This window comes from Pseudomyrmex gracilis, unplaced genomic scaffold (genome assembly GCF_002006095.1).
Source record: "Pseudomyrmex gracilis isolate BER0280 unplaced genomic scaffold, ASM200609v1 scaffold_6, whole genome shotgun sequence".
Classification (NCBI taxonomy): Eukaryota; Metazoa; Arthropoda; class Insecta; order Hymenoptera; family Formicidae; genus Pseudomyrmex; species Pseudomyrmex gracilis.
The window spans coordinates 840,851-867,500 of NW_018020590.1; the positions used below are offsets into that span (position 1 = coordinate 840,851).

The 26,650-nt window shown below is 39.3% G+C and overlaps 1 protein-coding gene across 3 annotated transcripts; it reads left to right on the forward strand.

The window, feature by feature from the left end:
* Window positions 1–3,976: 3,976 nt before the first annotated feature.
* Window positions 3,977–26,477, forward strand: LOC109859020 (protein fem-1 homolog CG6966). Of its 3 annotated transcripts, none has more exons than XM_020436850.1 (8): window positions 3,977–4,616; window positions 22,663–22,822; window positions 23,251–23,451; window positions 23,785–24,036; window positions 24,188–24,344; window positions 24,458–24,896; window positions 24,981–25,193; window positions 25,281–26,477. In XM_020436850.1, the coding sequence occupies exons 1-8, from the start codon at window positions 4,557–4,559 to the stop codon at window positions 25,695–25,697; spliced, it is 1,899 nt and encodes a 632-aa protein (XP_020292439.1). In that variant the 5' UTR covers window positions 3,977–4,556; the 3' UTR covers window positions 25,698–26,477. The 3 variants fall into 3 exon arrangements, with proteins under 3 accessions (XP_020292439.1, XP_020292447.1, XP_020292456.1); XM_020436858.1 differs by lacking the exon at window positions 3,977–4,616 and adding an exon at window positions 17,380–17,519; XM_020436867.1 differs by lacking the exon at window positions 3,977–4,616 and adding an exon at window positions 21,834–22,485.
* The last annotated feature ends 173 nt before the right edge of the window (window positions 26,478–26,650 follow it).

Sequence of the window (26,650 nt, forward strand, 5' to 3'; positions counted from 1 at the left end):
TTCCGCCAAGCGATCTTCAATCACGCGAAGATGAAGGCGAACTCGGCGGCGCATTAATATATTCGTTTTCGCGCGGCGCGTGCGGCAAGTTTCGAAAACTCTTTATCGACACCCCTGCTTTTCACGATGTGCTTTGTCGCTCTCGCTCTCGCATCTGTCCCCTCTTCGTCCCGTAGCATCTTCTTCTCTTCGCACTCTCGTGCCACGGATAAACCCCGTGTTTTGTAGCGCTCGTTCCTGCCACTCGTCGTTATCGTCGCTCTCCGTCGCACCGCCGATGTTTCTTAATCTTTTGCTCTCTCATGTCGGTCTCTCTTGGTGTGTGTCTTTCTCTCTCTCTCTCTCTCTCTGTCTCTCTCTTTCTCTATATCTGTCTCACTCTCTCTCTGTCTCCCTCTCTCGATCGCGCCCCCGCAATCTACAGACCGGAGGTGCAGCGGGAATGCTGAATGTCGGGCTGTGTGTGGAGATATGTACACATATGTACACATATATGTGTACGTGACTGCGACAGAGACGGAGCGAGTCAAAGTGGCGGAGAGCGCCGGACAACACGAGTCAACCGGCAACGTAAGTAGAGAGCTCGACGTGGGTGTAACCGCCGCGAGCGTATAGGTGGATGGGGGAGTGTGCGAGCGCGCTTACGTACGTGTAATATATGTGTACATATACGTGCATGAAGGCGGTTGTGTATAAAGCGCACCGCGTGTACGTGTGGCGCTCATCATATTACACACCGCTCATGCATCGCGTCCGCCGCCGCCGCCGCCGCCGCGCGCTGCTTTGAGGGCGCGCGCGAGGAGAGATGAATCCTCGATTCGGTTAAACGCCCGCCAACTGAGAGGAGGGGAGGGAGATGCTCTAAATCAGAGCTGTCTACCTGAGCAGCCGGGGCTTTTCGAAATTCCAATACTCCGAGAGCGATGGGAACGGAGACGGAACGAGTGAGAGAGCAACGGCGACTATTGCACCGATGCGTTTTCCTGCGCATCTCGTCGCGAGATGTATGTCTTCCTTGCCGACGTGATCGATCATGAATAGAAATCGACGGGACGCCGTGACGCGATGCTGCATCATGTTTCGCTCCGGAATAATGGAATCACAAATATTGAAATTTCCTTCGAGAATTGAAGTTCGAAAAAAAAGTGTGACTCGCGCAGATGCGAGTTTTTAAGGTTTTAAATAGATTTTGTATGTGAAATATCTCCAAAATCGCGTAAAAATCGTTTCGAGAAATTCGCGCCGGTTAGAGTTTTTTACTCCATGATCTGCATGTCACGAAGTTACAGAAAACTTTTAATTATATAAACGTAATTTTTCCAAATATCTCTTTCTAGGATCTTCAAACAAAATCCGATTGATGAAAATTATATTTAACACAACGTTCACGATCAAATTGTATTTTGGATTGTCGTGTTTATCATAGACACAAATTCAGTAGCGCAGCATTGATTCAACAAGGTACATAAAAGCAAGTAGCCGATGATCACGACGGACTTCGTAGCTGGTTATCACGCGTCCGAGGTCCGGACAAACGATCGCTAATCTACGCGTACGTGATCGCGATGCGAACGCGCTTGGCTGTCCGTCGACTTATTGTCATTCGGCCTCAGTCAGTGTCGGCGGCGTCGCAATTTGCGAGAATGTGGTCGCCCGATAGCGTAGGATTGGACCGTTCGCCCGTCTCTTTCTGCATCTCTTCGTCGGAGCAGCCGCAAGCCGCAGCCCACTGCACTTTTGATCGCGCACGCACACGCGCGTTCATTATCCGCGCACACATTCGTGCGAACGTCGCACGTAACCATATTTACGGTCGCATCGGCCGTTTTGTGTGTGTGTGTGTATAAGAAGAATATGTGTGTGTGTAAAGAAAAATCGGTGTGAGCGTGCGAGGGAGTATACTTCGAGGGAGTATACGAGGAAACAGCCGTAAACGCAATTGGAAATCTTTAGTGGATACGCTCTTGCACCGCGTCCGCGAAGAAATACGGAGAAGAATTGCGAAGTGATGGCGTGAGCGAGGAAATTTATTTTGTCGTGGGAATTCAATTCTCAAGGCACGCACCAAATGCACACTCGTGTGTGTATGTGTGTGTACATAGATTAAAAAAAAAAAAAAAAAAGTATCTTAATACACACATAACGCGCAAACACACGCGCGTTGCACGCAAAAGAAATTGAAAAATAAATAAAATCTGTGTAATTGCATATAGAGAACTCTCATAGTGCGTTTAAACTCTCAAACCGTTTCGATGATAAATCGATTTAGAGACTCTTGGGAATTAATTGATTCATTGGAGTGACGTTTCCTTCCGCGACGACGCACGCCTGACGATTTGCTTGCAATTTGCGTGTTTTTCGCACGGAAGCAAAGGTCGTAGTAACAACATCGTCTCGCGCGTTTTCTTGTCGCGTGACTAATAACAAGCCGCTCTTCGAGTTCGTCAGTAACAATTTGGTCGGTAATTATAGCGAGCAATACGTATTACACGGCTCTCTGGCGGACTCTGCATTGTCAAGAAAATCGATATCTACGAGAGTGCGAGTGCACGCGAGGTCGTCGTGAAAATCGCAGCTTCTGACATTGTACTACTGGATGTCTTATTGATTTACACGCGAACTGCAGTCAAATATACACCTTTCCGAAATTGCGCGTATCGTCGGTAGAAAATTGTTTCAACAACACGAACACATTTAACGAAATAACATTTTTGAACTATCGTTTTATAACATTTCCTGTTACAGTTTTGTTCAAGTTTTACTAAAATTTGCACGTGCATGTGTGCATGTGTGTGTGAACGGCACTTAAATAGGAAGTTTAACGTGATTTGTTTGTTAAGAGATTTCTCTAACTATATTCGCTTCTCGCGATCGAGGGAATGATTAATTTGAGAAAATAGTCCATTGTAAAAAGGTACTTCTCGCGAAGGCGTTACGAAGTTCCGTAAAACCGATGAAACACGCGAACCGGATAATTATCTCCCTGGTAGAGAAAAACTGTTGAGTTACGTGAGAGATAAAAAAAAAAAAAAACAGTAATAGGTCTGTCTTTCTCTCGACGCGGCACGTGGAATATTCAGCCTGTTAATTTTTTCATCTGACTTAAGGATACGTAACGTATAAAGTTATTGCACAGCTATTCAATGTAAGTTAAAATAATGCAAAAGAAATTAATAAGAAAGAAATATTTTTGTGATGTTTTAATAACTTTTCTGTTTTCGAGAACTTGAATCGAGATTTCTTTCTTGAACAGATCTTTACTCTGTCTGAAAACCAGATTATAAAAACAAACAAAAATCTACGACAAGTGTGACGTTAAGTTGTTTTTTTCTATTTGATGCACCGAGCGTTTTTTCGATCGAATTGAAGCAATATATATCATTACGTGTATACAAAGAACAATCTTCACAGTCGTGTTGCATATTTTTTTTACAAATATTTTAACAAAAATACTTTGAAATATTTGGCTGATTATACAGTTTAGACAGTTTAAACTCAACAAAAACGACATATATTTATCACCAATTTTGCTAGAATGCAATACGCGTTTTGATTCTCGACTCAAACAATTGATAATTAAATAATTGACAATTAATAACAAATGTTACTAACCTTTACCGGAGATATTTTTGCAGTTTTCGCTTATCTTTCCGAAATTTCACGTCGTTGAGTGCGCCTGAGTTCATTACACGACCGCGAACAGCGTCACGATCATAGAGTGGCGTACTCTGTTGGTGTTCGGACGTACCTTTTAGACGGTTTCCTTCCGATCCGTCGGTGCAGCAGCGTGAGAAAACGCGACATTTCCTCTTTTTGAACGACGAACTACGCGCGAATCCGAAAGAAGGAAAGCAACGAGTGCGTGCGCGCGCATTGCTAGACAGACGCATTGCATTTTGTCAACATTGCGGCGCATGCGTCGCGTACGAGAGACATGCAAGGACAAAGCGAACGCAGGAAAAAGCGAGACGAAGATAGAGAACGCACAGCTGGCAACCCACTGACGATTGATCCCGTACGGTTGGCACCGCAAGCTCAGTCACTTGCAAACCGCCGGACAGACTATATCGGTGTCGCCACCTGACGGTCGCCGTGTAGATACACAACCGAGAGATAACAACAGTCTCGTTCTCTGTCTTGTTTTTCTTTCTCGTTCCGTTAAAGCCGAAGTTTGTGTACAATTGTGTGCGGTGCTGTTTTCACGGCGTTTTCACTTCTCTCTCGCGTCTTTCAAACGTTTCTCGCGAAAACGTGCGAAGCCGACGGTAACGGCGATTTCGTCTCAACGTTTTCTCGATCCGCGCCGGTGGTAGGTAGGAGAGGGGGGCAGAGGAAGCGCCGCTCCGCTTCTGTCTCTGAAAACGACGGGGTGAAAACGACGTCGACGTTGACGGCAAAAAGGTAATAAATAGATGCCTAAACGCGTCCTCGCGGTCGTGTGTACTTCTTCGGAGAGAAACTCTTCGTTCGTCTTCGTTTCGTGCTGCGCTCAACAACGAGAGGAGAGCTAAGAGGGCCGTTGCTCGAACGTGTGACGTGGGCCGGATTATGTGAAAATGGATTGTAAAAGCGTGGTGTACAATGCTGCGAGGGACGGCAAGCTTAGACGCCTTAAGGTGAGTCTCTTTCGGATTATTCTGTCTCTCTTTCTCTCTTTCTCTCTCAGACTTCATCGGAGACATGGTTATTTTACAAGCAAGATATAATAATATTTTCGGAAGACTTGCGGTCGGGGAATCGCTCGCGACTCCCTGTCGAAATCGTACAATTTAGAGACGAGAAGATCATCATCAGACAAAACGGTAATCCATATTTTTTCGCGGAATGTTTTCTGTTTGACGTATGTCTGTATCTATCTCGAAATATGTAATGGAGTACATATAAAAGATACGTTCGTGCCGGTTTCGATGGCGGTTGATAATCGATCGAGAGAAACACATGGTATAAGAGATCGCCTCGACATCGACAGAAATTCCGTGTTCTCTACAACTATTCTATACGTATCGAGACGACGACGCGAAGCAACGGCCGTGCCTCGAGTTGTGCTACATTGTTGAAACGGTTTCCGATATCGCTTTGTTGTCCGCGTCTCGAGGTCGCCACTTCGAGCGTTTTCGGGAATGCGGTGCACCAAATAAGTTTATCTTCGACAATTCTATAATTGTGAGAGATCTGAGAGATAACTTGTGACCGAGTCTATATTAATGGTTACCTTAACGGGAAACCTAGACATGACTATTTTCTGTATGAAGTACAACTTCTTACTTAACACAACAGGATGGAAACAGCTGACGAGGTCGTTTCGCCAAAAATGACTCGAAACGGTTTTTACGCATAAAATGTACCGTTTCAATCTCTGCTTGAACGACACGCAAGATTGTAAAAATAACAATTGCTTGCAAAATTAATAGTTTTTATTCTAATTATTTCAGTGAAATTATTAAACGTGAGAGCTAAACTCGCGATTTTTTTTGTGCACACATATTTATTATATCAAAATTTATTTGGAAAAGCGTAACGTTCATAACACAACACAACAAAAAACCGCACATTCGTAATTTCTCTTTGTGAGGCAATAAATGAGATGTGGTTTTTCAAAGTTGCCGTAACAGTATATTCTCGCGTGACGCTTTCTCGGTGTCCCACTTAAACTTTTATATTACGAATTATGTGTTCGATGAGAGATTTCAGTTCATTATCTGTGCGCGCGCAAAATGAGAAAAACAATTGCCAGACTACATATTGAGGCTTTGGATAGTCGTTGTTGCGGCCATATTGATATTGTGACGTCAGAAAAGAGAATTATAATTTCTGCGACACATTTACATTTCTAGAAATAGACGAATCGATTATTTTTAAGTGCTGTGATCAATAATCGAAAACAAAAAACTTGGCGAAATCCGATTAATGACATCTGTTACATAAAAACAAAAAAAATCAAATCACCTCAGTATAAATTGCATGACAAAAATTCAAATGAGTCTTTACTTGCGTGTCAGATATTCGAACAATGCACAGATGCGATAAAAACGGAGTAGAAATATTACAAATTAAATAATCTCGTGCTATTCTAAATTCGAGTTGCTTAAACATTGAACATTGAATCGGAAGTTTGCAAGACAAAAATAAAATGCGAGGAAACAAAAACCAATTGAGAAATATAGCTGCTGCTTATATATATATATTTCCTGTCCATTTAGAGATTTATACTGTGGATAAATATATATTCTACATAGGAAATACACACACACACACACATTTGGATTAAAATATTGTACTATTCACTGCGTGTTCTGCGTTGGCGCATGTATTTGGGGTAAGTATTTGCAGCTCACGAGATAGCGTTGTAACGTGGCGGACATACGCAGCTTGTGAAACTGAAATGGCAAATGCGCGCAGACTTGTCAAGCGTAATTTCGAAATTTTGCTGCGCGATCGTTAACTCGTTTGCCACGTGAATATAAAATAGCTCGAGAAAGTATCCGATAATTGCGAATTGTATTTAAATTTAATTTAATAATAAAAATATCACAATGAGAAGAGACGCCATAATCACATATGTATGTATGTACATATATAACAGTATAAGAATGTAAAATATTTAAAGCTTTGGCTATATATATACGCCAACGTGTAATTAAATAGACGTTCACATTTTGCGTCAACGCGACATGCGCGTTGACTCTTGAAAATCTCGTTTTCTTAAATTAGAAAAAGTTTGCTTCGTGAAACATTCACGCGTTCTCTTATAAAAACTACTGCTGCTGTTGCTGCTACACATTACGCCGCTAAAATCACAAAATTAATGTTCTCTTGAAAGCTGTTAGTATCTCATTGTTTTAAACTACATATTTATCGAACATCTTGTGTAATCTCTAAGCTGGTAATTTCCCAATCTTAGACATTCGCGAAGTCGCTTCTTTCCGGTTTTTCCCCGGCAATTTTTTCTGACAAATCGCGAATGTTTTAATACTACGCTTGCAACTTTTCTTTGTAAAATCATCTGCTAGCAAACAATACTACGAATAGATTTCTTCCCACGAAAATCTTGAAAATCTCTCGTCTGTTTTTCCCGTGTTAACAGATCGTACTAAAAATAAAATTCATATTTAACGGTATTTTCCGTTCGCGTATTTTGCAACTTGTTCGATATGATTGGCTTTGCTCAGCTGCACACGCGACGAATCCGCAGTACATATTGCGATAAACACGCGATTTAAGCTATTACACAGATATGAAACTTCGACGAGTTTATATACAAGAGTACATCTAAATATACATGTATTTATAAAATATTTTAAAATATTTATAAAATATTACAATATATTTGTGGTATAAATTGCAGATATTACATTGTTTATGCAACGCACTTATCTTTTTAACGATAAGTCAATTTTGGCTATTTAAAAGATTTCTTTAAAAAAATGCACTTAATAGAAATAAAACTTTGTGTGCAAAAAAAATTTTACCACCAAGTGTCAAAGTTCTCAGTAAATTCAAAGAGTAATATGCATTCAAAGGCTTCTTACTTTAGAGAATATTATATAACTCGCTAATTATTCAAAAGATTCAAACGATGTTCATCAAGTCGTTATTCTTGGTTTTATGCTTGCGATAATTTTCTTAAACTTGTGGAGAAGGTGCTTCTACAGTTGAAGGATAAATCTCTTTATAACTCTCCGCTTCCGTGCAGTTCTTCTATTTATAACATTCGTATAATTTTTTCTCTTCGGAGTTATGTCTTTTATGTTTGATATTATCAACTTAAATTTACACTTGCTGTAGTTTCTAGGATTTGATTTTTATTACGGTCGACTTCTCGAGTTGAACAATCGCGTATTGATCTTTGAAAGTTTGCATCTTCTCTGAGAAAAGAAATCAGCAGCTATGCAAAGAACACGGTTCGGCTGAGATGAGTTTTATTGTTGTGATAAGAGATAAAAGAAAGTGACGCCGCGACAAAAAAAGTGAGAGATTCTTCGGAAATTTCTACGGCGAAATCAGGAGACACACACGCGCTTTCCTCGCCTTTTGACTTATGTTTATCTCGGGTAGGAAAATAGCCGCAGCAAACAGCAGTTTATATTTAGCCAGCGGGTCGTTTGTAAGACGCGCTCTCGCAGTTGAATATTTCTGGTCGCGCGGCTTCTCTCTGTTACACGTTTCTCTTCGCAACTTGCATGTTGTGCATACGTATCATGTATGCGTCTACGCGTGAAAATCGCAGAAGCGCAACGTGGTGGAGCGACACGGTAAGCCGATCGGCCAGCACGAAATCGCGTGTCTTATCAATGAAATCGATCTTGCGTGTCTCTTTCGTCTCGTCGGCGGCGACGAACACGTTCGTTCGCGACGTTGAACGATGCGTAAACACACAAAGATGCGATGTCCAGCGCGTCTTAACTTTACTTGCGCCTGGTCAACAGTAAACGACTCGCAAAAAAGCAACGTCGTCATCATTTATAATTATACTTCCTTTACAGAGAAATAAAAGGAAAATTTTACGCAAAACGCGAGTTAATTAGTTAGGCGCGATCGAGATAATAAGAAGGAAAAATATGAAAAAGAGAGAGAAGGAAATTAATTTGCAATTTATTACGTTTCTTTGAAATGATATGATTTCGCGATATGATACGATACAACACTGAACAAACAAATCGCTTAACAAAGAATATCAAGAAGTTTACAGGTACACACATTCTTGTAAATTCATAGTTTGATCGATCAGCTTAATTGATTAGTTCACATTACACATAGAATTAGTAATCGTGTTTGTCATTGTTAAAAAGATACAAATAAAGAATTGATTTGAATTAACATTAACACACCCACACATTTTTATTTCTGCACAGTCGGGTATATGCTTTTATATATGAAGTTGCACCTTTCATTGGTAAGATGGTATCAAGACGTTATACTTGCAACTTCATAAAATTTAAAACAAGTGTATATGGACCGATGTAACCGGAACTCGACTGAATCATCATAAAATTAGCATCTACTTATCAGTCGCTCATAATGCAAAAATATTTTCTTGCACAAAATTGCACTTGGTCTTTTATTCAATCGTATCTGATGATAAGTAATCAATGTTCTTAAGGAAAAAATCAAGTTTTCACCTTTGCAAATTTTGTATCAAGAACTTCGATTTCAAATCTGGTAAAACGATATGTAATGATGTCAGGTTTTGCTTCATTTTAATTGACTAAAACGTAATTAAATTAAAATTTGTTTTTTAATTAATAAAATAAACATGTCTTCTTTAAATTCCATAGACAATTTATATGTTAATTACGTCGATATAATAAAGATAAAATATTGTAAATATTTATCGACATAGAACGAGAGAGAAAGAGAGAGCGAGGAAGGAGGCGCGAAGATTAATGAGATTTGGCGGTTTTTCTTACGTATAGAAAATAGTAACACTGAAAGATGAGTGCGCTGGCTTGCAGCTATTAATAGTCATTAGTAAATTGGCGAGACGTCGCTCGCCTCACGCGCGTGTTACTCAACTAGAATCTGCGAGGTAACTCTCTTCGTCATAAATTACCGATCGATCGTCGAACCGCGACATCGCACGACCGCTCTCAACGTTCTTCGAGGCGAGGAATCTAATTCCGGAAATTGTACGAACTCGACTTCACGGACGACAGACTATATTTACTCATCCGTGTGTTTATTTAATCGCTCGTACATTGCATTTCGAGATATTATCGTATATTGACTATGTTCGTATTTGCATGTAATATTATGCTCTCTTAGCGTGGCACGTCATATTTTATTCGTCGTCGAGCTCGATCGATTGTTCACGAACGAAAGTTAGCGCGCTTTACAACGCAAAAACGTATATATAATAACAGGTATATAATACAGTTTGTTCAGAACGAGAGAACGTATGCGTAATCATATTAAAAATATTTGTGATCTGTCGAGTGTTTATTCAGTTTTTTTTTTCTTTTTAAGACACTATCTTGTATCGTACGAGCGATATCAGTCTCGAGATATTTATCTCGTCACACACGCGAGCGAAGGTCCATTTATAAGATTCTCGTGCTCGATAGAATACAATGAACTCGGTTCGATAAGAAGCGCCTTTCAGTAAATTATTTCTTACGTCGATAATTAACACAAGTAAAGACACGAGAAAAAAAATGCGAGAGGTTAATACAAGCCTAAATAAAGTAATATAATATTTTTGTTAATAACTCCAGCAGGCCGAGTGTAATGTATAAATGGCACCGAGATCGATCCGCTCTTCTACAGAAATTCTATTTATAAGACCAGTCAACATACGGGCACGAGCATCTCGGTGGATGCGGATGATCAAAATAGCCGCGCATAGGTGTAACCTGAAATGAGTCTCAATCGGCAAAGTGACCATTTACAAGAGAACCCCTGACCTTTTCAGCGGGGTTATTATCGACGAGAGAGTATTATATCGTTGTCACGCAGATCGGAATTGACTCGGTTTGCTCGATACGTTTTAAAGGAATCGATTCTCCTCTCGTATTAAACGAATTATGTTGTTGGCGTAATTTAGCATCGTTCACCGATCACGATTGCACGTTCTTCTCGGTCGGTGAAGGAACGCGCGGGTTTAACGATTATCCGATTGCCTGAAACGATTATGACGTTCGTTTAGAGTTACACAAATACCTCGTCCGCAATTAAAACCGGTCGACAAGTGGTTAACGACTAAACTGGTCATCGAAAAGCTCGTTTCGTGTTTGATCCGTCGTGTCGTGGCGCGTACAGATTCTTATTACGCAAGATAATACAACAGTTATCGAACTACCGACAGTGCGTTCAATGTATCTACACGCACATGCATGTACGCGCGCAATTGCGTAACGCAGAATCTCGGCTCCAAGGTTGGCTCTAATTTACAACTAAACCGCCGTTTCTGATTTTAAAAGCAATTTTTCGACCGCGGTATTTTTTCTACGAGGCCTTGTTTGAAATCTGTTTTGAGAAATTGTAACACCTGTAAATTGCCTTTTTATATTATTATTTATACGCCGAATGTTGAAGATTGCAACAAATGAACAAGAGGCAAGAAATTTAGACATGTTGTCGTATGAAGAAAACTTAGGCACACTTTGCCTTTAGCTAGCAGTGTTTCATCTAATTATTTGTTTATGATAATGTCTACAATATAATTGAAATATAATGTGTAATGTCTACAATATAATTGAAAGTTTGTTTGAACACGTATCAAGACACAACAAGATAACGTAAATTGCATTTTCCCCTACAGTCACGCTTGCTTTCTTCGGAAAACAGATCACAAATTGCATTCTTCCTCTGTCTATAAGATAATAAGTTTATAAGATAGTACACGTATGGTTTTTAATATATTTATAGACTTTTGTGCGGTTAAAACTATTCTCAGATCAATTTCTTTTAGATCGAGAACAAAGAAAATTTCTATAATAATATTGAATCTGTGTGTGTGTGTGTGTGATGAAGCGCCGATATTTTTCCCAACGATCTCGTACGAGACGAACCGAGAAAAAGAGATATCCTGCTCTCGTTTCGTGATTAGTAGAACGTTTCGTTCCTCGAGTCAAATCGGAAAAACATAAACAGTATCAAGTTGCTCCAAACCCCGACAAAGTGAGCTGAAGTGCCACAAAAACGTTGATGTGAAAAATGACACAAACGCAGCCTGGAAACCACGTGCAAAAATTATTGCAACACACACCGGGAAAGTATCAAATGTGTCAAAACATGTAAATGTTTGTCATCAAAAGAAGGAAGAAGAATAAAACAGTACGAGCAAGTTGAATGGTAAAAAGAATTGATTTTTCTTTTTTTTTTATTTATTTATTTTTTTTTATCTTATTTAGACGTTTTTGTCCTCTAGGACGTCTTCTTTAGTGAATAAAAGCTAAATGACAAGATGACAAAACAATTTAAAGGAATAGGAAGTTTCTTTAGACGTTATATCCGATGTTCGTTCATCGAGGTCAAAGGAAAGATGATGCCGATCGTTAAACCGATTATTCTGCCTAATGCAGGTTCGATCCTGCTGGGAATGTAAATTCTATGGTCTTATGTAATTCCCCGAGTCTTCTGTAAAGTGATGCGACAGCGGTGGTAGTAGTAGTGTGTGACGCTTAGCCGTTGAGGATCGATAAAAACCTTCGTTCTACTAGTTGTATTATCTCCATCTAGAGCGTCCTTTTTTGCCAACAACGCTCACAAACGCGTTCTAAGCGAGCTCTCTCGGCGTGCGATCGACTCGTAATCGCAGGAAGGCTCCGTTCGATACCTTGACATTGCTCGGATACCACCGTCTCGTGCCACGCTTTTCCGCGTTTTACTCGCGGATTTTTTTGTTTTGGTCTAACGTCTTTTGCGTGTTGCACACACACGTCTATGTCTGTTGTCTGTTGCACCGCTTGCAACTTGTGCAATTACTCGCCTCCGCGTCCTGGTTTGCGCTAAGAACTGCTTTGATAATCGCTCGACTAGCGATTGACATTTTGCTCCTATAATTTCAGCTTGTAGAGATATAAATCAATAAAGCAGATAAATGAACGCGAAAAACAGGTCACACGGTAACAAAAAAAAACAGCTGTACATTTCTCGATATGTTTTCTTTATTTTCCATATTTTTAAAGATATGTTGTGCCAAAATAAAATAATTGTTGGTTTAGTAATTGTTTTGTTATTGTAAAAGAACAGAAAGAGATGTTCATGAGCTAGTGTTTGCTGTGTGAAAGTTTGCTAATAAATGACACGGGCTAAAATGAAAAAGAAAAGTGTGTTTAAATAATTAAATATCAATCACACTCGCGCGAATGAAATTTTTATAAATTATTTAATATTTTTTATCTTCTCCTCGAGTTAGAATTTTTCTTGGATTACTTTCCGAGCTGAATCATTAGCGCTCGTGAGATTTTGCCTTTGTTCTCAGACGAAATCCAAACGGTATAAAGACTATGCAAAAGCAGCTTTGCTTTTCAAATCGGATTCAGAAACACCAAGTACTCAGGAGATTTCTGCAGAAATAGAATATTTATTTAACTTTCGCGTGCGCGCGCGAGAGAGAGAGAAGATACACAATCCGGTCAAAAGTCACGCGTGCTCTTGTTTCCTCTTTTATGACCAAGTGAAGGGTTTTTGTTTCTTCTGACAGTTTATCGTAGGAAAACCAACCAATCGAACTCTGGATTCTTTTTAACGTAACATACATCTATGTGAACTCGGCATCTTGACTCTCTTATATAAAAGCTATATATTTTGCAAAATCCAGCTTAAATATTTACTTCAGCATTAGCAAATTCATCATTATGTCATCTTATTTGTGATTTCAAAATGAATATAAAATAGGAATCGTGCAATTGCAATAAATAAACATAAAGTCGTAATTCAATGATTTAATTAATAGTTACGCAAATGCGAGCGACTTCAGGCATCACTTCCTGTTACTAGTGAAATCGTGCGATTATTTGATTGCATATCGGTTACATTGTCCGGTCCGGAAGTTCGTGATAACCGGGTCAGTCGTAAAAACGAATACATTTAGCACGCAAATTTCACATACACACACGAGTGCAAATGTCTAATTAATTAACGCGATTCGAGAGTGAAAGAAAGAGGCGTTTTTTAAAATTGCGCAATTTTTCCCTTTTAATTGCGCGTCGAAAATTCATAATAAAAAAAAAAAGAAAAGAGATATAAAGATCTCACAAAAAACAATAACAGTAAAAGATGAAGTTGCAAGAAAGAAAAAAAAAGTGTTTTTGTCCTGATGTAAATTTTTTGTCTCGCATATCTAACGTAACAACTTGTCTTATTGCGTGATTCTATTATGTAATGTCAAGTTCAGTGTCGGTTATCATCCGACACATTGCGTATTTTGCAGTTGTTTACAATTATGTTTTACTAACCATATACTTTTAACCATATATTTTTAACGCAACGAAGACAAGATTTATTATTTGAGACATTAAGAGATAGCAACGCGAGTTGTAGACACAAATCACACACGTATGTGCGTATGAAAACAAAACATGCAAAAAGTATGAGGAAAATGTGCTAGATTCTTGCAGCATGAAACGCGGAAGATTTAATCGAGATCAATATCAGTGAGTCATGGAATTGTACTCATGCGTGAAGCGATTAATTTGTCATTTTATGTCGTCTTCTCTGACATTCAATTCATTCGTAATTGTGTTTTTTCTATGTCTATTTACAAATTATCGATATATCATGAGAACTGTTTGTTTTTTTGATGTGAAAATGCAATAGAGAAGGAGATCTAAAATGATTGAGTTAGTTTCAAACATTAATGAGTCTCATAGAAGAAACGGGTATTTTTTCCCACAATTCAGTGTATAAAAATATATTCAAATGTGTGCGAGAGAAAAGATTCAAATGTTTTCCAAAGTCATTCATTTCCGCCGTCGTGACTTGTAAACTCTATGTATGGATATACGCGTGCACTTAATCGGAACCTAAAGGCGGTATCTCCAATTAGAACAGCGATCGAGCAAGTAATTAGTAGCTACGTGACAGTGACGCGGCTCTATCGGCGGACTTAATGGGAATGAACTTCGTGCCGTTCATTTACATCGCATGATGCGATAGACAAATACCGATGAGGAACACTTCACGTCAAGTAACCGCGTCATATCTTAATGCGGATTAACTCGTGTAATTTGAGAAGAATTTTCAGAAAACAGACAAAAATTATATAAAACACGTTTCACTTGTATGTCATTCTTAAGATTTTCCTTGTAGACTTTGTTGTTTCTCTCGCGTACATTTTCTCTAAGAACGTTAATTGAAAGTACGTGTGCACTTCCTCGACTTGACTCGTATAGATCTTAATGGCTTAATGGCATTTCTGTTTTCTCGATTATGCAAATCGATGCGTTCTCTCTCGTAATCGATAAATTTCCCGATCGACATGTTATTTTATTTTCTAGATGCGTTGCATAAGCAGCGCTACGATGAATTAATCTTTCTCACAAGATCAATGTATCGGTTGATATACAAGCGTGATTAGATATCGATTGTATCAAATAGACGGTGTATCAGGTCGGCTTGTTACTCAACCGTGTCTCGAGTACGCGCGTCCTCGTAGTCGCCGATAATGTCACCGCTCATAGCTGGAGTCGTAATACTTTCTTCGAAGGTCTACGTAACGATGCTTATGTTGGAAAGTAAACGCGCTGGTATAACTTGACACAACTTGACTCTTACGCCGTTAATTTCGCACATTTCGATTTTTGCTTTTCTCTCTTTCTCTCTCTCACTTTTTCGTGCATCTCATTTGCATACGGAACGCGCGACCACGCGTCAATTTGCGACATTCTGGTGTACCATTTTTATTAACGATACGTTCATTGTACGCAGTACATATGTTTGCAATTAACAAAACGACAAACATCACAAAGATGTGTTGGAGATTCGATGATGTTGAATCTGAATAAGCACAAACGACGTTTGTTCAGTGACGCTCGCAACACTTGTCAGTGCAATAATTACGCCTATTGAGTCATATATAGCGCATAAAAATTGATGTTTACGCTACAAGTTTCTGCTGGTATAACCTGTTGCGCTCATGAAGTATAAAAATTGCACTATTCAGAAGAATTATTCAACAGTCTGCAAGTTTTTTTTTTTGCACGCGACTTAAAAGTGTTGACTTCACTTGAAGAGCCGTCTGGGTCGCGCATTGTGGTAAACAAGGTCTTTGGTTTTACAAATTTATTTTAATTTCACACTAAGTATCTAAACCACATCGTGTGGTTTTCCCAAACATTGCTCGAGATAAGCGATTCGTTCGCGGTTGTTCAATTTTCTCGCGCAATAATATCGTAATTGTTTTGCGCGACACCACGTAATCGACTGGGCAAAACATCATTCGACTTTTCACCGGCGTCTCGTTGCGTAATCGCGCGTCTACGAAGTGTGTATAGCCGATCAGGAAGAACAATTAGAAAGCTGCAGGTGTTTTTTTTTTTTTTTTTTACTTCAATGAACTACGCTTTCGGCTGTAATCACTTATTCGCCGGCACTGAACGTCTTCGAATTTTTGCGATTTTCAAACAAAGAGAATATTCCCGAAACTAAACAAGATATTTGGAATGTCTGAGAATATAAAAAACAGATAGTTTTTTGTATTCAATAAATCATATACACGGATATTCTGTTTTTCCCCGCCTAAACACCTTCGACGAATTCGATTGGATGCACTAGTGCGCACTGAGTGCGTCCTCTTTCAGTGTTTAGTAAAATACCAACACTGAAATATTCTACAACACATTGAAAGAAGACGCACTCAGTGCGCACTAGTGCATCCAATCGAATTCGTCGCTTGTTTCGTTATGTCACGAAATTGTCATTGAATTGTTATTTTCGGAATTTTCATTGTTGATGTCATATTTTATATACAACAAAAAAACGATAATTCAAAATTTCACAAAGAGTTTAGATGCAATTTTAATTAAGTTATGTTATTATAAATTTATCAAAACACAAAATGAGACATCACCATTTTCAGATGTTGTTAGAATAATGTTGATCGAATCGTGACAATTTAAGTGATATTGCATTTATAGCGACGTTGTATTTATTTTTAAATCGCTGTTTCTGATGTAACAAATATTCTTTAACAAGTATATACATATATTAGCACTGTCGTTTACTGACGGTGACATCGAGCACATCTGGACTGACGACTTTCTCGAGTTCAATACATCTTTGCGTGAGGTCGATAATCATCGGTCCACCTCCAACGAATGGAGTTCGAAGTCCAACTTCTCTCCTACTCCTTTCTCGTGCAGTCGTGATGTCTAGATCCTTGCCTGCTTCGAGGAAACTGCTTCAGTAATAATTCGAATCTACATCAGTGTGCTTGACATCGGAGTTCTTTTTTTCTTTTGCTCGATTTCGATCTGGATTTGCGCGAATTCTTGAATATACATGAGTACATTTTATCTCGATTTAATTTTTAATTCGCAAAATGAATCTCTCTTTAATAATAGTGAGGATTAGAGCGATTTGAAACGCTGTCTGAGGAAACTAAATCCCAACTGTCACATGTTTTGATACTAATAATAAATTATACAATAAATTAGTTTTCTTCTATATTCTTTGACTACTCGATAAATTATTAATTCTATAATTGCTTACGTAATTTATTAGCTTATACATTTGCATTATTTTATAATTACTTGCAAAATCAGATTTCAATCTTCCATGTGCGTAAGATAATAAAAAAAAATAAAATATTTTATTTTTTAAGCGTGATTGTTTTTTAAAACTAATGATAAAATAAACGACGATTTATTTATCGCGCGAATAACATTATAAAAACATTATACAAACTATCAGGAAATTATAATAAAAAATATTTCTAAGTTATCTTGCTCGTTTTGTTTTCGAAACGTCTTGCATTTATCGTAGTGTAATTTCTAATTGTTCGCGAGTCATTTACACACATCTAAATATTCAACTGCAATTAAATGGAGCATGAGGAAAATGACGAGTTGTTTACGCTGGTAAGTTTTTACGCAAAGCAATTTAATTTTTGACAATTATGCGAATAACGTAAACCAAGATTGTTTTTTTAATTTAATTGCTCTTTCTACGTAACTTGTGATTCGCGCGGATTTTCTCAATGGAATGCTACACATGTGAGGTTTTTCCAATCGCGGGAGTCGCAAGACACAAATGCCAAGATCGCTCCATTGTCTTGGAACGAGACAATTTTCTTAGGTTTTAGATGACGGTCTCTTTGTTGTTTAGGACAAACACAGCGCAGAAATTTCCAGACGACAGCTGGAAATCCCGCTAGTCATTGCGATGATGCGGAGTAATTTCCTCTTTGAGTCACAAGAGAAAGAGTTCCAGCGAAAAACGACAGACAGAAAGCGCGCGCTCTTCTTCTTGAGTATATTTTCGTCCGACAACGATAGTTCGTTGTCCTTTACGAGAAACGCGTTCTGTTACGAACCGGTTGTGTCCGTCAGTAAGAGAGAAACATTATTCAACAATGTGTTCGTCACAACGAGTTGATGCTAGAAACATCACGTTTGACGGACTACTTACGACTGACGGCTGGTGAAAATATTTCATTTTTATAGATCTATTATGTTGTTCAGTAAATTATTCGCTATTTAACGAGGATTTGAATGTTTTAACTTTCTGTCAATTGCACGATTACATAATTGTTTGTAAAAGTTTGCTCTTAGCACATAGTCGCAGCGACGCGAGCTCGATCGAGTTAAGATTTAAATTTTGTAAAAAAAAAATAGGCGGTTGTTCTTTTTTGTGGTAAATCACTCGATGTTGTTTCCCCATCGAATCAAAATATATTGTCTTTCTAATACTTACTACTAATTTGTTTATACTTAATAGTGTCATGTAACATTTTCGTGGGATTTGTGTGTGTGTGTGTGATAAGTAAAGCCAGACTAAAAACTAAATGTCAACAAAGTAATATATAAAATGAGCGTGATGTCACTTATAAAGATATAAGATATGCGTGATGTTAACAATGAATATGTATTGTGAGATGTATGGGTGACAAAATCACGAGCCGAATTGTCGTTGAGTCATAATGTTGTTTTATATACAATCACGTTAATTGTCGAATATTATTTGATACCCGTGCTTGGGGAAATGGAACGAGTTTCGCTGTGACAAAGTGATCAAGTAATCGAACCCAAACCTTGTTTATCGTCAATAGAGTAACTTTCTACAAAATCGGTGGCAACAGGAGCGAAGGAAATGAGTCACTTTGCTGAACGATTACTCCGATGATCGATATGTACAAAGGAAAAAAAAAAGAAGACGATTAAATCGCGTCGCGAGAACGGCATTAGATAATTTTCCGGACAGCGCCGCCTCGTATAAAACGAATGCGGGGTAATAACGAATAACGACCGGCATCGATCACGTTCTAAGTCGTCGCGCGATTCTACATACGATAGGTCGCGTTCGTTACTCGCGTTATCGATCGGATCAGCGACCGCGTGTTTTTCTCGCGCAATTACACGACGATCATAATTTTACTCGGAACAATACATTCTGTCTGAAGGAAATCGCGACGCAAAATTATCTGGTCGAGCGCAATTCTTACACGTCGTCTCTCTCTTTCTCTCGAATTCCGTAATCGTAATTGTCGCGGAAACTTTTTGTCGCTCCGGAATACCCAACGATGCAATCGTAACGCCGTAATTACAACTATACTGTGCGCGGCAAGTCGGTCGAGGTCGGTCGTAATGGGATTTTCGCGGCGTTTTCGCGTGAATTACATGGTTCGTCGTATGTGTGCGACTCATTTCGCGCGTGCCGTAATACCGTTTTACGTGCACGCGAAATTTATCTACAATCGTGGTAAATCTCGGTTTGCATAATGCTCGTCACACATGAATGCACGTATAAATCAATCGTAAATCATCATTGTCGTATGCGATTATTATCCGCGGGTAATAATCGCTAACGAATGATGATTTATTACGCGATCCTGTCAATTGCGCCGCCATTGTGCACGTGATATTCCGTTCATTCATACTTTATTATTTCTGTCTTCCGAACGGTGCGCGCGCGCGCGAATTCGTAAATTTCTCGTCGTGCCAATCCACGTTAAACATTGTAAAACATCGACGTTTGTTGTGTTTCGTCGAGGATTGATAGCTTTTTCCATAATGAGTCGATAGATTTAATTGCCACGTTTAATCAACGCGAAACAAACATAGATATATTTGCGACATGTCGTGCCACTTCTCACACAGCGCGACCTGTAGTGTGAACCTATCGATGACTAATGTAAAAGCTAAGTGGAGCGTGTGTGTGTGTGTTGCGCTAACAATTGCGCATGCATTATTCGACCGCAAAACAAATACGACATCCGCTTATCGATACTTGACTGCGGTTTGTACATTAATTGTCCCGAAATTACGTCAAATTTGTAACTAGAATTGTAAACAACACGTCGATAATGTTGTTGTGTCCGAATGTGTTGATTAATTTAAATAAATGAAGAATCGACAAAAGAGAGAGCCTTATTAAAGCATCTTTTTAAAAGCGAACGTAAAAATCGACAATGTCTGAAGAAGTCGAGGAAATGACTCTGATAACCTGTTTTCCACGAGAGACAAACGTCGGAAATGAACGTGGCACGTAGTGTCGCGTCGTTGTTTGAAATTTGTTACTCACAGCTATTAATTTAATTGCGACGCGACGAAATTGGTTGTTTATCGGCGTGTCGAAATAGGGTATTGTATTTCGTCATCAAACGCAGTTACGAAAACGTTATCGCTGACATCGAGGAAGTTCGGCATTCGACGAGTTTGCGCAACCGCGCCTCGCTAACGTTTTGGAGTTGCAATTTTTATCAATTAGCTGGAGGGAGAGGGGAGACAGAGAGAGAAAGAAAAGTGAGGACGGGGTCTATCTGCTCTTTCTCTTTCCTTTTTGAGTTCGTCGAAATCCGTCGCGCAATCTGAAACGACCAATCAGTCTTGTTTTGCAACCTGTGTTCTTTCGGGTGCAACTTGGTCGTTATATTATTGATTATTCGCGTTATTATTGTTGCGAGCGACCGCTTTCCGCAGCTGTTGCACGTATCTCCTAAAGTGGAAAATTGCCGACGCGGTGACGCTCTCAAGGCGTGTGTTTTCATTCAACGTGAACATATAAAAGCGCAGTTAAGTTCTGTCTTATGTATTTTACGAGCTCGTTTCGGTATTGAGTTGTGCCAGTTACCTACATTTCATCGAGGAACCAAAACTGGAACGTGAAAGAAAGAGCAAGGAACCGATGCAGAATAGGCGGCCCACGAAAAAGTAAATCGGTCACAGAAATAACGGCACCTGTTCTATACGAGTGTGGTCAAGAGACAAAAATTCGAACGAAAGAAAAATTTCTCGCGCAAGATAGAAACCTTAGTATTTTTTTTCTATCGACGAAAATCATACTAGCTGTGAAATTGATTAAATAGTAACTGAAAAAAATATTGTATACAATAACTCAAAAATGTAAAAAAAAAGGCACCAAAGAGAGTTTGCGAAGAGAATAAAATCACATTTATGTGAGAGTTTGACAAAAAAACCAATTCGTGAGCGAAAAATTTGATTACAAAGGAGTCGTACGAGCAAAGTAAGACATTCCCGAAAAGTAGGTTCTTTCTTCACAAAAGAAAGAATGTTAAAAGGAGAGCGAGAAAAAGAGAAGGAAAGAAGAATAAGAGGGAGGAAGAGAAAGAGTAAGAAAGTAAATCTCCCCACTCTTTTTCTTTGTTAGCAGGTCCATCGTTAAACAGCAATTTGCTTGTCACGATGGTTCCAATGTCTTCGATTATTCGTTTAACGGGACTCGCATGTCCACGAGGATTTCTCCAGAAGGTAGCGCGTTAAGGGGTTCGGCTCTTGCGTCTCAGTCTTCTTCTAGGCGGGTGCGCGCGTGGACGATTTTCTTCTGTCTTCGATGCGAAGAGATATTTCAAGCTTTCTTCAAATAACACTGAGAAACGCAAAGAATCGTTCGATCTTTTGGAAGAGATAAAACCGAAAATTCGCGATTGTCTCCAAACGTAATCCGACGCGATTCGATCAGACTCGACGTTTGATTCGGTAACAACCTGACGGTTCCTCGCAAAGTTTTACTTAACGTCCTTGTGACGCAATATCGATTTGTTGTAATTATTTGCTAGTTTTGTGTGTGAACGGTTAACAATCTACTAATATTGTCATAGGTATTTGGCACTTCGCTTTGTGATACTTGAAATCGTGTAAATTAGTTTTCGTGCGGAACTGCGAACGCGCTAAAACTGTCGTCACTTCGCGGTATATTATAATACAGTATAAACGTACATGTAATGACAGTGCATGTTTGCGAAGAACGTTCTCGCACCGGTTGACGCAAGGGATACCATCTCTCAACTAGCATATAAACGAAACGTGTTTCCCAAGCACGTGGTGCTCAGATCGACAGTGAACGTCGACACGGTAACTCGGCGAAGATAGTCCGCGATTGTCTGAAAAAACGCCCAACTCAAAACCAGTTTCTTATTTTGACACTTCTCAACGGAGTATCATCTCTTATCTTTTCTTTTGATTTTAATTTAAATATCATAGTCATTTTCTTAAAAAAAATGAATGTAAATATATTAATCAATAATATACAAGGACAAAAAATTTAAAAACAAATTCACAAGAATATTAAACTAGAAATAGTGAGAAATTGGAAGAAAAGTTGATCGATTCTGTGTTAGGCGAGTTGTTTTACCAACGCGATACTGCACGTGTGTGATTAAAATCGGGAGCTTTTGAAACTTCGATATTTTACATTCACCGCTCATCCTCGACTTTTGGTGTGGGACGCCATATACAAAAAATATCGCTTGAATCTTGAATCAGTCGGGTTTGAAATCCCTGTCCACATACATCGAGTGGCACGTGTTCGTGCTTGCTGGCGTGTTAACTTGTTAAACGGTTCAACACGGGTACCGTACTGTCAAATGTAAGTTGACGTGACAGCTGCGATCGTAGTGACAGTTTCTACTGAAAGGCGAAAGACGCGTTCTACTTGTTGCATTAAAAATTCGATTCGTTTCCGTTTTCTGCGATGAGAGTTTGCGATGTGCTGTGGAGATTTGTGACACCTGTGTCAAGAAGTTTTTCTCTTCTCTTTCAAAAGGTGTTTCTGGATCATCGTGCCAAGGATGAGGTAGGACAACTAGTCGCTGCCAAGACCCATGGTGCAACACCTTTAGTCATGGCATGTCGGAACGGACATTATGATGTGGCGGAGTATCTCATTGAGAAATGCGGAGCAGACGTGGATCAACCAGGATCAGGTGAGGATCTTTCATTAACGATCTTGTTCGGACCATTTCGGATGAACCATCTATCATCTTGATCTCGCAACTTTCAAACCAAAAACACTCATGTTTGGCAGAGATTTATTTTTCTTTTACAACAGATTCGAGTCGTAATTGTTTTTTTTTCTAGACAGGATTAGCGGTGAGAAAAAACTTAATAGCGTGTAATGAATATTCTCATTGTAATAAATATTCTGTATAAGATTAGGGAATTTCTTTTGTTAATCTTCGTAAATGAAAAAAAAAATCACAAAAAATAGATTTTAAACACGTATTGCGCGAGCACTAAATCTTCGCGCGCTTGACTTTGGTGCAATTAAAACGCTCATAGAGCATCTTTGTTCGATAAATCCTTTTAGAAACATATTTTCCCTTTGTTATTGAGATATGTTGTTCGAAAACAGTGGTCTTCGAAGGCGAGACAATCGAGGGTGCGCCACCTCTGTGGTGCGCGGCAGCTGCTGGACACTTGGCTCTAGTCAAATTATTGGTGAAACGTGGCGCTAAGGTGAACTCGATCACAAAAACAAATTCCACTCCTCTTCGCGCCGCTTGCTTCGATGGACATTATGACATCGTTAAGTTTTTAGTGCAACACGGTGCAGGTAAAAAATATGAACATACTGTAGATGTAGGATAGAAAAAATGTTTTTTATGACAATGCGTATAAAAAATATTTCCGCGTCTCTCTGAAGAATACATAAATTAGCATGGAAACAAAACAACAAACAAATCTGTTAAGCATACATTCAAGTTGAATAATTTAAGATTAAGCAGCTTACAAAATGTTTTTATCATGACTTTGCTAAAATTACGTCTGGGTGATTGTTAAAGTTCAATATAAATAAAAAATATGTTCGGCCGAGCACATACGATATATAAATTGACTTGAAATGTCAAATAAATAAACAAGCTACAGCAGAGTATCTCCGTTGTAGACATCGAGATGGCAAACCGACACGGACATACATGCCTGATGATTGCATGTTATCGAGGACACGTTAAAATCGCAAAGTTCCTACTCTCCTTAAAGGCGGATGCGAATCGCAAGTCTGTGAAGGGCAACACAGCGCTGCACGACTGTGCCGAAAGCGGATCTCTTGAGATACTGAAGATACTCGTGGAGCACGGTGCCCAGATGGACGTGGACTCCTACGGGATGACGCCACTCCTCGCGGCAGCAGTAACAGGTTAAAGCAGAAAGTTCCACGCATCAGTCGAAGGTTCCCCTAAGACAGTTTATTTTGCTCGTTTGAAGCGATCCGTTCCGCTCGACGCTTGAACGACCGAGGAAAAAGCGAGCGCCAATCAAACATCTTTGTTTCGTTTCCTCTCTTGCAGGTCACACGCATATCGTCGAGTATCTGATAGGCATTCCGCAGCTGTTCAGCAGGAAAGAACGTATCGATGCGTTGGAGTTGCTTGGAGCTACTTATGTAGATAAAAAGAGGGATATAATAGGCGCCTTGCAGCTATGGAAACGAGCTATGGACGAGCGGTACATATCTTTCTATTTTCGGATTATCTTTAAAAAATCGCGTTTTTTGTTTTAAATGTTCATACTTTGTGAAAAGAAAGAAAAAACATCGGATCTCTTGCATTGTCTTTCAGATATCGGGGAGACGGCCCACTGATACCAAAACCCGAATCTCCACCTTCTGTAGCCGCTTACGATTACGCTCGAGAAGTGACTTCTCCCGAAGAATTGGATAATCTGTTGGCGGATCCCGACAAAATGCGCATGCAGGCATTGGTGATAAGAGAACGTATATTAGGACCAGCTCACCCGGATACGAGTTACTATATCAGATATCGTGGAGCGGTATACGCGGACGCTGGTAAATTTCGTCGCTGTATCGAATTGTGGAACTACGCTCTCGACATGCAGCAAAGCATGCTGGAGCCGCTGAATCCAATGACGCAAAGCTCTCTATTCAGTTTCACCGAACTCTTTAGTTTTATGGTAGGTGAGGAAGGTAGAAATACAACCAGGGGACGTAGAGTACCGCCGTTAAAGAGAAAGGATCTCTTGAAAGTTTTTCAGAAAGCTGTGAGTTTAAAAACGTTATTATTGTCTGTCCGGACATGTATCCTCGTTCCGTTGACATTGATCGTTATCTCGTAAACATTACAGGTCAATGAAGTTAGTAAGGGAAAGCAGATGTTGGAAAAGATGGGCGATCTGGCATGCGAGCGCGATCTTACGTTCTTAAACAGGGTTCTTATCATTACTCTGCACCTGGCATGTCTGTTAACACGCGAAACCGGGGAAAAAGGTAGTGAAGAGTACGACGAGTTACATAGAGAGATCTACAAGTTAGTTCGAATACATGCCAAAGGCAAACATGTGAGTAATCGATCAAACACCGCAGAAAAAAGTGCACGCAGAAGATTGGTTTCTCTAATATCATTGATTTTGTGGCGCATTTTTCAGGGTCGCGATGTGTTGCAATTGGTATACAGCGAAGACGTTACGCTGGTCGGAAGATACCCTACGTGCAAGATTCCGTCTTCTCACTTGACCCAAGCACTGCTGAGAGTAGGCGCAGATGTAACGGCCAAAGACAACGATGGAAACACAGCTCTACACTTGGCCGCCCTGTTTCCTTCTTTGGGCCGCACTTGGCACTGGAATTTAGCGACCGATCTCCTTGATGCCGGAGCGCACATCGACACCGTTAACAACAATGGCAAGACGTTCAAGGATCTGTTGAACGACGAAGAGCGTTACAACATGATCCGACCAGTGAAATATATCACGCTCGCCTGTTTAGCCGCGCGGGTGGTCAAAAAGACGCAGAATATTAACAGAGTACCTCACCATCTTCGTGCTTTTGTTGAGATGCACTAACAACATCGATAAAAATGCGAGTGAGCACGGTAACGTTTGCCGGTAATAAGATGCCGCGACTGACGTTTTATCTCCCACACGACTGATCGTTAAGAAAAGAAATAATTCGCGCGTTGACAAACACTCAATTTGTAATTAATTCGTTTTAAATTAAATGAAGAAACTCGCCTTCTTATAATCCGTGTCAAAAGATAAAATGATCCCGTAAAATATAGTTCTTTTAATCAATGGTACGGAATTATGTAAGTGATTAAAGTCGATATACATGCCGAGTAATCGTACGGAAGCAATGTTGGCAATTTGTTTCCAAGTTACTAGATAAATATTGTCGACAATTTTACCATATTGCCTAAGTATAGCAGTATGACATCAAAAGATAACCGATAAGAACCGATTTCCCAATCTCTGATTAAGCTAGTCGAATTAAAGTGGTGATAAATGCCAATTGGTTTGGTCAATTCTGTTAAACACACTTAAACTAATTATGTATAACAAAAAATAAACAACGATTCTGGATGTAAACTGCTGTATCCGATCGGGATGTCAACTGTTGCCAGTTTGCCGATAGATATATATATCTGGCGATTGTTATTTGTTCTGTATATACCTTTACATGATCCCAGAAAGATCGCAACTGCTTCTCTTTTGTGAGAATAAAATTTGACATGTATGATATAAATTTCCAGATATTTTCGCGGACATGCGCGCATCGTTTTTTTTTTTTTAGAGAGAGAGAGAGAGGAGAGTGGTAATGTTCCAAGATTAAAAATTTTTGTTTCAAAATTATCTTTGCATTTTTATATCACACGAATGTAAGTTTCTTTTAATTTGTATATTTTTTAAAATTAAATTTTGATTGTGTGAGTTTTTTATGAAAAAAGATTCTCATAAAACGAAACATTTTTAGTTAACAAATTTTCTTGTGTTTTATAATTCAAAATCACGCGGTTATA